General features: G+C 46.1%; 1 protein-coding gene across 1 annotated transcript in view; it reads right to left on the bottom strand.

The window, feature by feature from the left end:
* Window positions 1–17,328, bottom strand: part of ACSBG2 (acyl-CoA synthetase bubblegum family member 2) — a 99,604-nt gene that overhangs the window by 19,334 nt on the left and 62,942 nt on the right. Inside the window, exons 5-10 of the mRNA XM_082455559.1 lie at window positions 14,562–14,662; window positions 12,788–13,017; window positions 8,881–8,969; window positions 7,924–8,044; window positions 5,552–5,638; window positions 1,055–1,204 (exon numbers count right to left, since the gene is read on the bottom strand). Coding sequence (XP_082311685.1) covers window positions 1,055–1,204; window positions 5,552–5,638; window positions 7,924–8,044; window positions 8,881–8,969; window positions 12,788–13,017; window positions 14,562–14,577 — 693 coding nt within the window. The 5' untranslated portion in view covers window positions 14,578–14,662. The remainder of the gene's footprint in view (window positions 1–1,054; window positions 1,205–5,551; window positions 5,639–7,923; window positions 8,045–8,880; window positions 8,970–12,787; window positions 13,018–14,561; window positions 14,663–17,328) is intronic.

Raw genomic sequence — 17,328 nt, 5'->3', positions numbered from 1 at the left:
AAGCCCGCGTGCCTAGAGCCCTTGGTACGCAACAAGAGAAGCTACCGCAATGAGAAGCCCACGCACCGCGACGAAGAGTAGCCCCCGCTCAATGCAACTAAAGAAAGCCTGCGTGCAGCAACAAAGACCCAACACAGCCAAAAATAAGTAAATAAATAAATTTATGGAAAAAAAAAACAAACACCAACAGCTTTATCGAGGTGTAATTGACATACAGGGAACCGCATTTGAAGTGTACAATTTGGCACACACTGACTATGTCTGCACCCATGAAGCCAGCCATCACCACCATCGAGATGGTGGACATTTCCATCGCCTTTGTAATGCCTCCCTCTTGCCCTCCCCAGGCAGCCACTGATCTGCTTTTGGTCCCCGTAGATAAGTTTGCGTTTTCTAGGCTTGCACCACACGGCTTGCAGGATATTAGTTCTCCGACCAGGGATTGAACCCAGGCCCTCAGCAGTGGAAGCACAGAGTCCTAACCACTGGCCCGCCAGAGATGTCCCCCATAAACAGGATCTTTTAGCATGTATTCTCCTTATTCTTTCCTAACAGTAACCTAAATAACCATCAGCTTTGGATTCCACCCAGGCATGCGTAAGTTTTCCCCAAGCACATGGCCTTCCTCAAGTAACTAAAACAGCTTCTGCTTTACCCCTGAAACACAATGTGTATACTGCCCTTTCATGTATTTATTTTATCAAACACTGTTCTGAGCTCAAACAACCCATGAGGCAGGGACTGTTACATTGCACCCATTTTACAGATGAGGAAACTGAGGCTTGGAGATGTCAGATGCCCAGCCCAAGATCACAGAGCCAGGTCTGCTCCAGAGTCCCTGATCTCAAGCCCTGTACTATGCTGCCCCCAACCTTGGAAGCATTTGCATAACTCTCTGTGCCCCACAGATCAAGGGCACCCACATGTGCTGGGCCCCTAAACGCCACTGTGCCCCTGTGGGTCAAGAACAAAACTAGCCTGAAGGCCACTGCCCCAGAGTGACGGGACCCTGGATGCTGCAAATTTCGTCCCTGTCAGCAGAGACAGCACTTACGTTGTCATGGCTAAGCATCACCCCCTTGGGATAGCCTATGGTCCCAGAAGTGTAGATGATCACAGCACACTGATTGGCCTTCTGGCTCTTCATGATCTGGTCCAGCTGGGACTCGGGGATGCTATTGCCAAGCTCCATGAAATCATCCCACTGTGGAAAGAAAAGACAAGCGAAGACCTAAATAGACATTTCTCCAAAGAAGACACAAAAAATGGCCAAGAGGCACATGAAAAGATGCTCAACATTACTAATTATGGGAGAAATGCAAATCAAAACTACAATGACGTATCACCTCACACCGGTCAGAATGGCCATCATCAAAAAGTCTACAAACCATAAATGCTGGAGAGGGTGTGGAGAAAAGGGAACCCTCTTGCACTGTTGGTGGGAATGTAAATTGATACAGCCACTATGCAGAATAGTATGGAGGTTCTTTAAAAAACGAAAAATAGAACTATCATATGACCCAGCAATCCCAATACTAGGCATATACCCGGAGAAAACCATAATTCAAAAAGACACACACACTCCAATGTTCACTGCAGCACTATTTACAATAGCGAGGACATGGAAGCAACCTAAATGTCCACCAACAGAGGAATAGATAAAGAAGATGTGGTATATATATACAATGGAATATTACTCAGCCATAAAAAGGAACAAAATTGGGTCATTTGTAGAGTTGTGGATGGCCCTAGAGACTGTCATACAGAGTGAAGTAAATCAGAAAGAGAAACACAAATATCATATATTAACGCATATATGTGAAATCTTGAAAAATGGTGCAGATGAACCTATTTGCAAAACCGAAATAGAGACAGTGTAGAGAACAAACGTATGGACACCAAGGGGGGAAATGGGAGGGTGGGATGAACAGGGAGATTGGGGTTGACATATATACACTACTGTGTATAAAACAGATAACTAATGAGAACCTGCTGAATAGCACAGGGAACTCTACTCAGTGCTCTGTGGTGACCTAAATGGGAAGGAAATCCAGGGAAGAGGGGATATATGTATACGTGTAGCTGATACACTTCACTGTACAGCAGAAACTAACAACAACATTGTAAAGCAGCTATACCCCAAAAAACAAACAAAGAAGTGGAGGGTGGGGACTCAGCGTGCGTGGGAGCGGTCTTCAGCACCTAGGAGTCCCTTCCCCGTCGGATCTTGCCCCGCCAGCTTCTCCCGAAGCATGATTCCCAGCAGGAGGAAAGGCACCTCTGACAAAAGCCCTAAGATGTTTGCTGCTTCTCCTCCACTTCCCAGGCAGGCTGCTCAAGCACCGGTGCCTCAGTTTCCTCATAGGTAAAATGGGAATGACATCAAGACCCAGCTCCTTGGGTTGTCTTAAGCAGTAAATGGGTTAATATATGTAAAATGCTCAGAACAGCAGAGTTCAATATTATTTGTTCTCTGCCTTCCCAGATGCCACTCAGCACCTCAAACTTATTAGTTACCAGATTGCTGTGGCTGAGCGCCGCTGTGATTGGTTTAAGCTAGAAGGTCCCATCTGCCTGGGCCACAGTGGTTAGACTGGGTCTGGGCACGTGACCTCAGGTGGTCCAGTCACAGTGAAGGTCAGGGCTTTTGCTGGAAGTGCTGGGACATGAATGAGTCATCTGAACGTGAATAAGATGTAGCCGTAGGAGCTGCTGGACCATCTCAGGACTAGGGGGGAATCAAGGCTGGCATGGAGCCAAGATATGAAGAGAGCAAAATGGAGTCTAGGTCACGTTATTTGAGCCCCTGGTTCCAGCCATGCCTGACATCCACACCCTAGGTTGTGGATATGAGCCAATAAATGGTCTTTTAAGCTTAAGCCATGTGGTGTTAGGCTTTTGTCACTTGCAACCAAAGACATCCTTACTGATAAGAGATACATCATCTCCCTATGGCAGATGAAGGAGCTGAGGCTCAGAGGTGGTAAGTTACCTGTGCAGGGTCACACAGCAGGTAGACAGAGGAACTATCATTCTAACCCAAGACTGTCTGACTCCAGAGCCTGTGCTCTTAATTAGCTTAGAATTTGGTGCCTCAGAAGGAACTGTTGGGCTGGGTGAACCAAATTTCACCTGAGACCTGCAAAAATTCTACCTCTGAGCCCCTAGTGAGGCTCTGGATGAGGGTAGTGTCCTGTCTGCAAGACAGAGGGCCCTCCAGGTCCTCCAGAAATGGCCAGTGTTGCCTGTAGCCTGCCAGGGCAACGCTGGCCCCATCTGAAAGGGAAGGACCTTTACCCAGACCGTCTCTAGCAGGGTAGGGTGATGGTGAGAGGAGCAGCACACAAAAGCCTTTTGCAGGACCCTGTCCTTTCTCTGAGAGATGCCTCAGGCCCTCCCCCGCAAAGGATGCTCCCCTAATGGCTGTTGCAAGACCTCATTCTCCCATGGCCGCCAATGATTGGATTAGGTAGACACCAGAGCCAGTCCTGTCCAATCCAGTCCTCTCTCTTGGCAATCTGCAATTGGTCCTGAGTCCAATCCCAGGCATCGTAACCTACCCAGTTAATTGTCTCATTCTGCCATCCCCCTGCCCCCGAATTTCACCTTTTATTTTCCCAGGCGCTTTCTTTTTCTCTCAGTTCTAATGAATGTATTCGTAAACTGAATCTAAAAACGGTAGGCTCTACTCACCCTTGCAGAGAAGGAGATACTAATCTATGTCACAGAACTCTTCCCTATAAATCATTTTCCTCAACCAGGGGTGATTTTGCCCCCTAGGGGACTTAGGCAGTGTCTGAGGATATTTTTGATTGTTTCAACTGGGAGGGTGCTATTGGCACCTAGTAGGTAGAGGCCAGGGATGTCGCTCAACACCTTACAATGCAGAGGACGGCCCCCACGATGAAGAATTACCCACCCCAAATGTCCAACAAGGCTGAGAAACCCTGCTGTAAATACTACTTCTAACAAATGAGTTTATTTAACTTATCCAGGCTTAAGATATTGTTTCTGTGTTGGTCATTTTTAACCTCTGAAAGGTCTGTAATTCTGATCGGCTGTCTTACTTAGTCATTGGCCTGGTCTTAATGTTTAAATGTTTTCTTAAAGGTGCACGAGCTGGTGAGTGTTTGGGCCAGAAAGGATCATTGAGATCTTTCCTCCCGCTTGCGTGGAGGGCAAACCAAATAAACTCCATGACATTTTAGGACTTCTGATTTGGGTCACGGGTTTGATGGCCTGATCTCAGGGAAATTAACAGCAGCTCATCCTGGTCCCTCACAGCCCTCCTGCCCTGACTTCTATGAGTTAACTCATTGTATCCTTAAAAACAAAACCCAGACCCCCTCCTTTGGCTTAAGTGGGTTTCTGTTGCTTGCACCCAAGCATTTTCTGACTTTTAGAAGACCCTGAGGCAGAGGGAATTTGCAAAAAAATGACTGCGACAACATTTACGGTGTCACCTACTCTTCAGGAGCCCCGCCCCTCCCTCAGCAAGAGCTGAAGTCTGGGCCCTCATGCAGCTTGGCCTTGCTGGGCAGTGTGTTACTTCCAAGAATAGGTCCTTAAAGGTAGGACAGCTTCCACCTGGATATTTCTCTCCCTCAAAACATTCTCTCTGGAGATCTGAGCCACCAATAAGTCCAGAGGTCCTGAAGTCATCATGCTGGAGACAGCACATGGAGACACCACAGAGAGACAGGGAAATGTGCTGGAGGAGCCCTAGCTGCAGGGTTGGGACCAGAGTGAGGACCAGGGGCTTCTCCTTGAGTGCAAAACTTCAGGGGATGCCAAAAAAAAAAAAAGCTTGTAATCAAGATAAATACTACTTTAATGCAATAATTTAAAAGTCACTATCAAAGCAGAGCAAATTCATGATGAATGAAACATCAAAATTTTAAAAAAGGCTCCAGCAGGGCTGTAGGTCCGAGCCATTGCAGAAATGTGCACCCCTGTATTCCTATTTGTATATATTAACAATGGCTAATGGTTTTAATAAAAATATTGATGACTTTGCATCTATGAAAACCAGGAAAGTAAATTTATAATAAGTTCTGGTTTGAATACAAATTAAATATTTAAACTTAATGTTGTGAGTTCCAACACATCTAATTTTCAGTGATGCAGTATTTTTTCAGTTACCCTAATGGTCTGAAAAGAAACTAATAGTAAAATGATTGGTGTTGTCTTATGCCACCAGTTTTTGGGGTGATTTGTTACACAGCAATAAATAACCAGAACAGACACCTTCCGGTAAATCAGAACCTTCATGCCAGAAAAAAATTCTCTCAAAAGCCTCACCCCCTTCCCTTGTGAGGCCCCTCCCTCTCCCTCGCTCACCACCCACTTCCTTTGAGAGTTCCTGCCCACTTCCCTGGTTTGGCCCCACCCGCTCCCTTCCTCACCACCCACTTCCTTTGTGAGCCCCTGCCCACTTCCCTGGTTTGGCCTCCCCCTCCCCCTTGCTCACCACCCACTTGCTTTGGGAGTGCCCTCCTTCCCTTTCAAGGCTGTGCCCTCCCCTTTGCTCAGTGCCCCCTCTCACACTTACAGAGTACAGGTTGTTACATTTGCTCTCCTTCACTGGCAGCCTGTACTGAACGATTGCTTTTAGGGTCTCCATCTTGGTCTTTGGAATCTGAAAAAAAGTTGTGTATGGACCTCATGATAACGGGGCCCTGGAAGAGCACATCCTAAGCTCTCTCCCACAGGGACCTCAGCCTCTTTCCTTCCCCCTGCGCACGCAGTAAAACTTCTGCTCTTTGTCTTGACTGACACGTCGGTATCAGTAGACTGCAACCATTGCAGAGGGTTGAGGGCAACAGCCTCCTGAATTCTGCTGTACAGAGCTGTGGCTTTGGTTGGTGAGTCGAAGGAGGCCCTCCCGGCTCTTCGTCTCCTGGCACCTTATGCTTCACAGCCAAGATCCAGCTAAACTTCTGGTTGGAATAGGGCTACAGAAATCCTCCATGAAGGTGGCTGGAACTGGGTGGGTTCAGAACTCTCTACCTAAACCTAGACCTGTAAGGTTCAGGTAACCAGGCCGGTGGGATTCTTGCCCCCCTGTTCGTGCAAAGGAAGGAGTGTGCCTGTATGACATTTCTAGCCAATCCAGTGAAGAAGTCACTTCCAACATCCAGTACGCTACTTATAATTATAACCAAGTCTCTGGCATGACCTGGAGAGAAAAGATGACAGAAGTGATTGTAACAGCTGGACAAGAGTTTTCCAGAGAGAGAAGAAACAGACATCCAAAAAGCCTGAAGCAGGCAGTAGCTGGGATGTTTGAGGGATGTAAAAAGTCCAGGCTGGCTGGAACGGGGATGGAAGGGAGAAGGCCGGGGGAGGATGCAGGAAGGGATGGAAGGGCCAGGTAGGCCATGCCTTGGAGGTGACAGCGAGGAGTTTGCAGTTTATTCTAAAGGAAGGAGGGAAGCACTGGAGGATTATGAGCCGTGACCATCACCCAGAATCAAAGATTTCCAAGTGGAGCTGAGCGTCCAGTTTGGGAGGAGAGTATCCGGAGCCTGGCTTTGAATCTTTCATGCAGAGCAGCCAGAACAAGAGATCTCCCACAAACTGCATTTTTGATGAAACTAAGAGATGGAAATAATTTATGCATGTGAGGTTGAATATACCAGTACAAGGACAGGAAGCCATAGCAATGAGGTGGCTGCAGGGGAAAGGATGGGGCACGTGACATTTTCTAACGGTGGAAGAACCCAAATCGGAAGCCAGTATTCACGGCAAGAAGGAGAAGGGCCCCACCCATCACTCATCACCCATCACCCACCCCGCAGTGTGTTCTGCTATGAGCAGGACAGACAGGGCATGGCATGAGTACCAGGGACCAAAGAAGCATGCCTTCAGAAAGCAGTTTCAGAAAGTAGACGTCTATCCTCACTGAACCAGCTCAGGAATTAGGCGTCGAAGGAGGCCTGGTGGCACAAAATACCCTGTTTCACTGAGTCTGGCTGGATTCCATTGAGGCTGGCAAATCTGCCCTAATTTCAGAGAAGTTAAAATGTGGGGAAACACATGGCCCACGGCGTTCAGAGGATGCCATCCATGGCGAGACATCTCAACTCCAGAAATATTAAAAAGTAACTCAGAAAAGATGAAATATGGTATTAAAGAAACAGTCACAGGAATTCCTTGGTGGTCCAGTGGTTAGGACTCTGCGCTTCCACTGCTGGGGTCCCGGGTTCGATCCCTGGTCGGGGAACTAAGATCCCACAAGCTACGCAGTGCAATGGCTCTTGGGGTGAGCCATGAATCTGGCCATCGAGGCTCACCCCTCCCAAGGACTCCCCTCCCCTCAGGATCCTTCTGCCAAAAGCTGGTTCAGGCAACTGCAGCTCATTCAAACACAAGTCATTGGAAACGTTTCTTGCAACATTACAAAGATAACACAAGGGGAAAAAAAAAAAAACGGAATAAGAGAGGGTCAGATTTCACTGTGCACAAAAAGTCACTGCAAAGCAAAGGAAAATTGCCCCCCAGTCTTGCAATGTAAAACCTAGGACGTAATGGGGTAAACGCAGCTGGGAAGGAAGAACACAAAGCAAACATACAAGCCCTGAGGGGAGAGCCAGACATCAGAAAGTAGTGAAACAGGAAGTGGTCGGACTTATGAAAGAAACAGAAAAGAAAGACAAAAGCATTTCAGAAAGGAGGACAATTATAAGAGGTGAACATAGCAAGGATGACAAGGTTCAAAATAACTGTTTTTAGAAGAAAACTGATAAACAGTGAACTGTATATAAAATAACAGCAAACACATTTTTAAAAACAGAGGCCGAGTAGGAAATGAATATGCATTGGAAATTAAACTCATCCACTCCACACATATCCACTCCACACACACACACCCCTCCTTCCCCCGGTGACTGGCAGGCAGCAATGGGGGGCGGAGGGGTTTACCGAAAGGATTTTCTGCAGCTGTAGGTCATTTTCCACCAGCAGGATGTTCACTTTGGCGTGAGCAATGATGTATTGACAGACTTCCGCAGAATTGGTGGCATAAATACCAACACAGAAGCCCCTGGGAAAAGAAAACACGTGCACGAGTGTGCCCCATACACCTTAAGTCGAGAACGAACGTCCTGGAAGGTGGGGGGAGGGGAAGGGTCTGCAGGGAAGGTCTGAGTTTGCAGCCTCGGCACCAGCTTCCCTCCCTCCACAGCTGGACAGTGATGAAAAGGACAAAAATGACAGTGATGATGAGAGAATGGGCTCCCAGGTTGTCATTATGACATGGAACCCTCACAGTACCCCATTTTACAGATGAGGAAACTGAGGTTCAGGGCAGGGAAGTCACTTGCTCAGGGTCCCACGGCAAATAAGAGGTGGGGTTTGGACCCCCCCCCCACCTCTCCACCCGTTCCCTTCATTTGCAACCCTTTGTTCTTGCTTTGAACCATTCTGCTGTGGGTTCCCTTTGTATCTCCCTGCTGGCTGATGACATCAAGGATCTTTCCAAGTGCCTATTGGCTACTTCCCTTAGTGATGTTTCTGTACAAGTCTCTTGCCCATTTAAAAATCTTTTTTTTTTTTTTTGGCTGCACTGAGCGGCATGTGGGATCTTAGTTCCCCGAACAGGGATCGAACCCGTGCCCCCTGCAGTGGAAGCACGGAGCCTTAACCACTGGACTGCCAGGGAAGTCCCTCTTTTTGTGTTTTTATTCCTGAGTTGTAGAAGTCCCTTGTGTATATGAGATACTAGTCCCCTGTTGGACGGGTGTGTGTGTCTATCTCGCCGGCTTGCCTGCGGCTGCTTCTGCAACCCCCGCTCATATCTCCGTGGGAACCAGCCTGGGGCTGCCAGTTCCCAGAGCAGCACCGCCCAACATCCACAGGGACCCGGGCCTGGGGTCTTACCCCGCGAAGATGGCGCCAAGAGCCGCAAGGAACCACTCGACGGAGTTAAACCCAAGGATGCCAACTGAGTGGAAAGGCTCCAAGCCCAGCTGGGAAGGCAAAACCAGACAGACAAACAGAAAACAGAAGCAACAGAGGTGGTTTGCTTCCGGATGGGATCTGCTCCCTGGCAGGTGAAAGCAGACCCCAGAGCCCACGGAGTCACAAGGGGGACAGCCCGTGTTGAGATGAAAATCCGGAGTGTGACTTGTTTTGTGACTCTTGGGAGGCTGGTTTACCTCCCTCTCTGTAATACCCCCTTTATTTATTCTAATTTTTATGTATTTTTTTTCTATATTTATTTTTATTTGGTTGCACCAGGTCTTAGTTGTGGCAGGCGGGCTCCTTAGTTGTGGCTCGCTGGCTCCTCAGTTGTGGCATGCGAACTCTTAGTTGTGGCATGCATGTGGGATCTAGTTCCCTGACAAGGTATCGAACCCGGGCCCCCTGCATTGGGAGCGCGGAGTCTTTAACCACTGTGCCACCAGGGAAGTCCCCTATGTATTTTATTTTTTAACCATTAACCAACTTTAAGTGCACAGCTCAGTGGCATTAAGCACATTCACATTGTTGTGCAACCATCCCCACCATCCACCTCCAGAACTTTCTCATCTTCCCAAACTGAAACTCTGTCCCCATGAAACACTGACTCCTCACCCCCTCCCCCAGCCCCTGGCCCCCACCATCTACTTTCTGTCCCTATGGATTTGACTCCTCTAGGGACCTTTTATAGGTGGAATCATATATTTGTCCTTTTGTGTCTGGCTTCTTTTACTTAGTATAATGTCCCCGAGTTCATCCATGTTGTGACAGGTGTCAGCATTTCACTCCATTTTAAGGTTAATGTTCCATTGTATGGACGGATCACATTTTGGTTATTCATCCATTGATGGGCACTTGGGTCGCTTCCTCCTTTTGGCTGTTGTGAGCAATGCTGCTATGAACATGGGTGTCCAATATCTGTGTGAGTCCCTGCTTTCACTTCTTTTGGGTCTGTACCCAGAAGTGGAATTGCAGGATCATATATGGTGATTCTAAGTTTAATTTTGTGAGGAACCGCCAGACCGTCTTCCAGGGTGGCTGCACCATTTTACATTCCCACTGACAGTGACTGAGGGCTCCAATTTCTCCACATCCTCACCAACACTTGTTATTCTCTGTTTGTTTTTTTTTTAATTAGCCATCCTAATGAATTCATTTTTATTTTTAATCATAACAGCACTCAAAGAGTGATACCCTATAGTGGTAATAAATTGCACTTTTGAAGGCATAGCCTTGATCTGAACGTGGTTTAGGATGAATCAGGAGACCTGGACATGAAAGTGATCATGCTTGGTGGTCGCCCCCCTTTTGTCCTGGAAACTCCAGTTTGTTGGCTCTTTTAGTCATCTGGGCAAGGCTGGCAGTGACCCTCTGTCCCCGGGGAAAACCTAAGCATTTGGAAGGCGTCTGCCTGCTGATGCTTCAGAACGTGATGCAACATGTTTATGCTTAGTGGCAGAAAGGCTGTCTTCACTGTGGACAGTGTCTCTGTCAGTGTGTAGATAAACTGACTTCCTTCTGATTGGATCCCTGAGATTTAGGAGAGCAGGGGTCCTTGAACTCCAGAACTAAGTGCATAGGGAAAGAGGACCATCTTTCAGGAAGGGTGAACTAACCACAGCACTATGGCGTGGGGGTAAGGGCAGCCAAGAAGAAATCCAGCCCAAGCAGGTGGTTCCTAATTCCGACCTCTCACAGTCTCTAGATGAAGACATATGGACATCAGAGGAGGGGAGAGAGGAGCTTGGGTCTAGGTCAAAGTGTGATCGGATTTCCTGTAAATCAGAACCATCAAGAGGTGCCCTTTTACAGTACGAGATGTCTGTTACATTCATCATCTATGGCTGCATAACCCATCATCACAAATGTAGCAGCTTAAAAGAGCACACATTTATTACCCCAGTTTCCACAGGTCAGTAGTCTGGGGGGCGGCACAGCTGGGTTCTCTGCCTAGGATCCCCCAAAGCTGCAATCAAGGTATCGGTGGGGACCATGACCTCCTCCAAAGCTTGGGGGCCATGCACTTGGAGGTTGTTTGCAGAATTCATTTCCTTGTGGTTGAATGATTGAGATCCTCTTCTCTTGCCACCTGCCAGCTGAGGACCGCTCTCAGCTCCTCGAGTCTGTATGCCATCCCCTGCTACATGGCCCTCTCCAGACATGGCAGTTTGCTTCCAGGACAGCAGGAGAATCTCTCTTAATGGTTCACCCAATTAAGTCAGGCCCACCCAGAGCACCTGCCCTTTCTCATGAACTCAAAGTCAACAGATTAGAGACCTTAATGACATCTGTGAAATCCCTTCACCTTTGCCATCTCAGGAGGGAAATCCCATCATAGCCCACAGTCACAGGGAGAAGATTATACAGCACAAGTACACCAGAGGTTGGGAATCTCGGTGGAGTCACCTTAGAATTCTGCCTAACATGCCTATCAAATTGGCCCAGATGAACAGTTTTGATAATATGATGTTGACAATAACATAGGTAAACAGATTCTCTCATACATTGTGAGTGGACTTAAAGAGCATTGTCTTTGTACGAATTCATTGTACAAAGAAGGTTCAATGTGGCACCACGTATCATAGCAAAGGCTGGAACCAACTTAAATGCCCACCCGTAGGGGGCTGATTAAGTCAATACTGTTACATACGTATTTGCAGTTGTTGAAAAGAATATGGATTTTTTTGAAAAAAATAAATCAATATGGAAGGATCTCAGAATGCAGTAATCAGCCTCCAAGATGAGTTTCATCTCCTGGTGTTTGTGTTCTACTATAATCCCCTTCCATACTGTATCAAGGTCTGCTTAACCTTGTGAAAGAAGTGATAGTATGTCATTGCTGAGATTAGATTATAAAAGATATCACGGTTCCCACCTGGTTCATTCTCTCTTTTGGATCACTCATTTTCTTTTTTAATTAATTAATTTATTTATTTATTTATGGCTGTGTTGGGTCTTCGTTTCTGTGCGAGGGCTTTCTCTAGCTGCAGCGAGTGGGGGCCACTCTTCATCGCAGTGCGCAGGCCTCTCACTATCGCAGCCTCTCTTGTTGCGGAGCACAGGCTCCAGACGTGCAGGCTCAGTAGTTGTGGCTCACAGGCCTAGTTGCTCCGCGGCATGTGGGATCTTCCCAGACCAGGGCTCAAACCCGTGTCCCCTGCATTGGCAGGCAGATTCTCAACCACTGTGCCACCAGGGAAGCCCTGGATCACTCATTTTGGGGGAAACTGGCTGCCATATTGTGAGGACACTCAAGCAACCCTACAGAGAAGACCATGGAGCAAGGAACTGAGGCCTCCTGCCAAGAGCCAACCATGTACAGAAGCCATGTACAGATGATGCAGCCCAGGCTGACAGCTTGACTACAACCTCATGAGAGATCCTGAACCAGAAACATCCAACTAAATCACTCCTGGATTCCTGACCCACAGAAACCAAGAGATAATAAAGCTCTGTCATTTTGAGTCACTAAGTTCTGGGGTAATTTGTTATGCAGCAGTAGCTAACTAATACACACATATACTGTGCTAACAGAAAAAAAGCAGGTTGTAGACTCGGGTATAGTATGCTACCATGTGTGTAAAAATGTGCATATATAGAATTATATAACATGTACACATAATTTATTCCCCAGAAGAGCATAGAAAAAACTGCAAATGGTGGTTACCCCCATAAGAGAGGGGACAAAGATTGGAAGGAAATTTTTCACCAGTTAACCTTGTATCTTGGGGTGCCTTGTGCATTTTGTCCCATATGTATGTATACATAAAAGGAATGATTTAATACATGATGAACGAATGAAGGAATGAATGAATGACTCATTTACCTTGAGTAAGGCTCTTGCAGCCTTCCGACAAGCTTCGTAGTACTGGTTGTAATTCAGAACTTCCCACTTTCCATTCTTCTTTGATGCGAGGGCTGGATAAGTCCCAAATCGGTTGACTGACTCCCGAAAAAATTCAGGGATGGTCATGGGGGTCTCATGGCCTGGCCCGTGTTTTGAAAGCCTCATAAGGACTTCTCCATCTCGGTGAATGGTCCACGGCCCAGGAGTAACTGCAAATAGTCACCAGGGTTGGGTGGCAGACTTTTTTTGTTCATTTAATAACTCAGGAGTTGGGCGGGGGGGGCTGTCTTTTTGAACCTGAATTAATCCCACACCTCGAGTAAAGTCGTATGGTCAGTGCTGGTCTACTCAAGCTTCCTCTTTCATTTATTTCTTCCTTACCCTCTCAACAGTTTATTATGAAAATTTTCAAGCATACAAAAAATTGGATTGTATAGCTAATGCTCTCTACCCACCACCAAATTCTACAACTTCTAGCATTTTGCTGTATTTGCTTTATCACATCTCCATCCAGCCATCCCTCTATTTATCCATCCATTCCGCCATCTTACTTTTTGATACATTTCAAAGTAAGCTGTAGCTGTCCATCCATTTCACCCTTCAACATTTGAATCATTTTAAAAAATTTTATTGAGGTATAGTTGATTTATTACAACGTGTTAATTTCTGCTGTACAGCAAAGTGACTCAGTTATGCCTATATATATTCTTTTTCACATTCTTTTCCATTGTGGTTTATCACAGGATATTGAATACAGTTCCCTGTGCTACACAGTAGGACCTTGTTGTTTATCTGTTCTATATATAATAGTTTGCATCTGCTAATCCCAAACTCCCAATCGTTCCCTCCCCTACCCCCCTTCCCCTTGGCAACCCCAAGCCTGTTCTCTATGTCTGTGAGTCTGTTTCTGTTTTGTAGATAAGTTCATTTGTGTCATATTTGAAATTCTACATATAAGTGATATCATATGGTATTTGTCTTTCTCTTTCTGACTTCTCTTAGTATGATAATCTCTAGGTCCATCCATGTAGCTGCAAATGGCATTATTTCACTCTTTTTAAAAACATTTTAATCATTTGGTGTGAATCAGCCTTTAGTATTTGAATCATTAACTAGAATTCCATATTATTTACAAATGATATATATATAGACATATCTGCATTACATTATTATTACATCTGCACCGTATATAATTATATCTGTACCATATGTATAATTACATCTATACTATATATGTATATAATTACATCTGTACTATATAATTATATTCTCAATCTATATATTATTATATCTGTACTATATAAACAATTACATCTGCCACATATATATACACACAGTTACATCTGCACTATATATAATATATATGTAATATGTAACATATAGTATTATATATATTATATATTTATGTGCTTTACCCACACAGGCTCACCATCCTAATAAGGAGGTGCTATTATCAATGCACCCCCCCCCGCCCCCAGTACCAACAATACACACGAGGCTTCAAAAGAGTAAGTAGCCCATTGTCACCCGGCTAGCAGAGCTCTGCTCTGAACGACAGGGCCCAGCTGTCAACCACTTGCCCGTGCCACCTCTGCTCGCCATCACATATAGAGACTTGGCCTCCCAGGTTCAGGCATCTCCGCCAAGGCCAGCAGCTGGGGCAGGGAGGAACTGTGCCTGACTCTCCCGGCCCGGCCCCCTTTATAAAAAGCCATGGCTGACTCAGCGCACCTTTCTCTCTCACACAGCATACCTCGTTCTTGATTCATGTCTGCTTTAAGGTCCTCGGCCTTCTCTTCTCAAGTCATTGGGGTTTCAGCCCTTCCAGGTCCGCAGAGACCATTCTTCACAGTGCTGCAAGGCACAAAGCAGGGAACTTAGCAGGCCTGGCAAAGGGGCTGCAGGTCTGAAGTCAACTCCCATGTCTGCTTAGTCATGTCTGCCCAGAATCCTGGGGTTGATTAGTCATGCCTGTCCTGGGCCTAGGAGGAGAGGAGAGTGGCCTGTATGCCAGATCATAGAGCAGTTGTAAAGTCCAAAGGGTGTTCAGTCTTTGAGTTTCCAGAAGAGTGGCTTAAACAGTTAGAATATAGGGGCCAAGTCCACACGTGATCCTTTGGGTGAGAAAACATTTTGAGGTCTCCTGAAGGAAAGCAACTCTCACAAGAGAGTTCTGCTCTGGTTGGTTGCCTTAAAGATAGTACAACATGAGGGACCTCCCTGGTGGCGCAGTGGTTAAGAATCCACCTGCCAATGCAGGGGACACGGGTTTGAGCCCTGGTCCAGGAAGATCTCACATGCTGCAGAGAAACTAAGCCTGTGTGCCATAACTACTGAGCCTGCGCTCTAGAGCCTGCGAGCCACAACTACTGAGCCTATGTGCCTAGGGCCCGTGCTCTGCAGCAAGAGAAGGCACCGCAGTGAGAAGCCCACGCACCGCAACAAAGAGTAGCCCCCACTCACCGCAACTAGAGAAAGCCCGCGCTTAGCAACGAAGACCCAACGCAGCCAAAAATAAATAAATAAATTTAAAAAAAAGACTGTACAACATGAAAACCCAAAGGGCATAAAGGAAAAAACAGAGTACATCTTGTTACATAAAAAGTTTAAAATTTTTCACACAGCAAAGAATACCATGAACAGAATCAAAAGATCAACAACAAACTGAAAAAATATATATATAGGCGACACATCTAATCAATAAAGGCCTGATTTCCTTAATATGTAAAGAATGCCAATGAATCAATAAGAAAAAGATCAATAACCCAATGAGAAATGGGACAAAGGCTTGAATAGACAATTCTCTGAAAACACATTTTTAAATGACTTTTAAAAGCAGGAAAACATGCTCCATCTCAGTCCAGAGAGAAGTGCAATAGAAAATACAATGCAATTTTCACCTATCGGATGATGTAAGACCAAAAAGGTTGAAAAAGACCTTATATTCTTGAGGATGTGGGATAACAGGGGCTCTCAAATACTGTGGTAAAAGTTGATGCAGCCCCTTTAGAGGATGTTGTGTTAGTAATCAAGCTCAAGGTCACATGGCCGTGAATCCATTGGTAGAGGACTGCAGATTCCTGGCTGCCCAGGGTCCTTGCACACTCAGGAACTGACAGACACCGCTGTCTGAAGCCTTTTGTGTATGATGCGGGACAAGCACCACTCCTTAAGCTTGTTTGACTTTCAATGTGTTAATCCTTAAATCTATTAAACAACATTTTTCTAAACATCTACATAACATGAATTAATAGTTATTCTCATGGACTGAATTGTGTTCCCCAAAATTTGTATGTTGAGGCCCCAACCCCCCTAATGTGATTGTATTTGGAGATGGAGCCTTGAGGGAGGTAGTCAAGGTTAAATACAAGGGTGGAGCCCTAATCCAATAGGATTGATGTCCTCCTAAGAAGAGAAAACCAGCTCTCTTTTTTTCTCTCTACCACATGAGGACACAGCAAGGAGGCGGCCGTCTGGAAGAGAGGCCTCACCAGAAACCAGTCCTGCTGACACCTTGATCTTGAACTTCCAGCCCCTGCAACTGAGCGAAAACAAGTTTCTATTCAGGCACGCATTCTGCAGTGTTTTGTTATGGCAGCCCTAGCAGACAGTTACATAAATACCTTAAAAAATGTTGCTTAATGAGCTCGTGAATTTAATCAAAATTTCCCAAACAGGGACTTCCCTGGTGGTCCAGTGGCTAAGACTCCACGCTCCCAATGCAGGGTGCCCGGGTTCGATCCCTGGTCGGGAAGCTAAGATCCCACACGCCTGCCACAACTAAGAGTTCGCATGCTGCAATGAAGATCCCGCATGCCGCAAGCAACTAAGACCCGGTGCAACCAAATAAATAAATATTTTTAAAAATTCCCAAACAATTCAACACTGGCCACACATGTTTCCTTAATCAACCCCACCCCCCCCCCAAGCATGTAATTAAACTCACAAATCCAATACATTAATCTGTTGCAATCAAAAGGTATCTCCAGACATCCTCAGCTGTCCCCTTGGAGGGCAAGATAGCCGGTCGACGCTGATTGCGAGTGATGTCTCAGTGGTTTCCGTGAGGAAAACTGTATTATTTTGTTTGTGATCCACAGTGTGCTCCATATAAGAATCAAGCAGTTGTTACAAGTTCTAGATTTGCGGTTAACGTTCTACCAACTCCAAATATTTCTATCAGAACCATGGGGTATATAGCCTCTGGCGAATGGAGCCCCATGACCTACACAGGGTTCTATACTAGCAGATACTGGCTTTGTATTTCAGTGAAAACAGGTAGCTAGAAAAAGGCGCCTTAGAAGATGAACTTGAGTCTCCGTGGAGCTTATACACACAGATTAGACCCATCAGCGGAGCAAAGAAAGCGGCAAAGCACAGCCAGTTTAGACGAAGCTATAAACGTGCATGTGAAGACGTGCCCAAAGCATGTGGCAAACGAAGAAACTAGAAGGAGGTCCAAGGTCTGGCTGGAGCGACTGGATCTGGCCAGAACCTTAGGGTCACCCTGGATTCACCCT

This window comes from Balaenoptera physalus, assembly GCF_965194825.1.
Source record: "Balaenoptera physalus genome assembly, chromosome: 3".
Lineage (NCBI taxonomy): Eukaryota > Metazoa > Chordata > Mammalia > Artiodactyla > Balaenopteridae > Balaenoptera > Balaenoptera physalus.
This window is presented reverse-complemented; position numbering and strand designations above follow the sequence as displayed.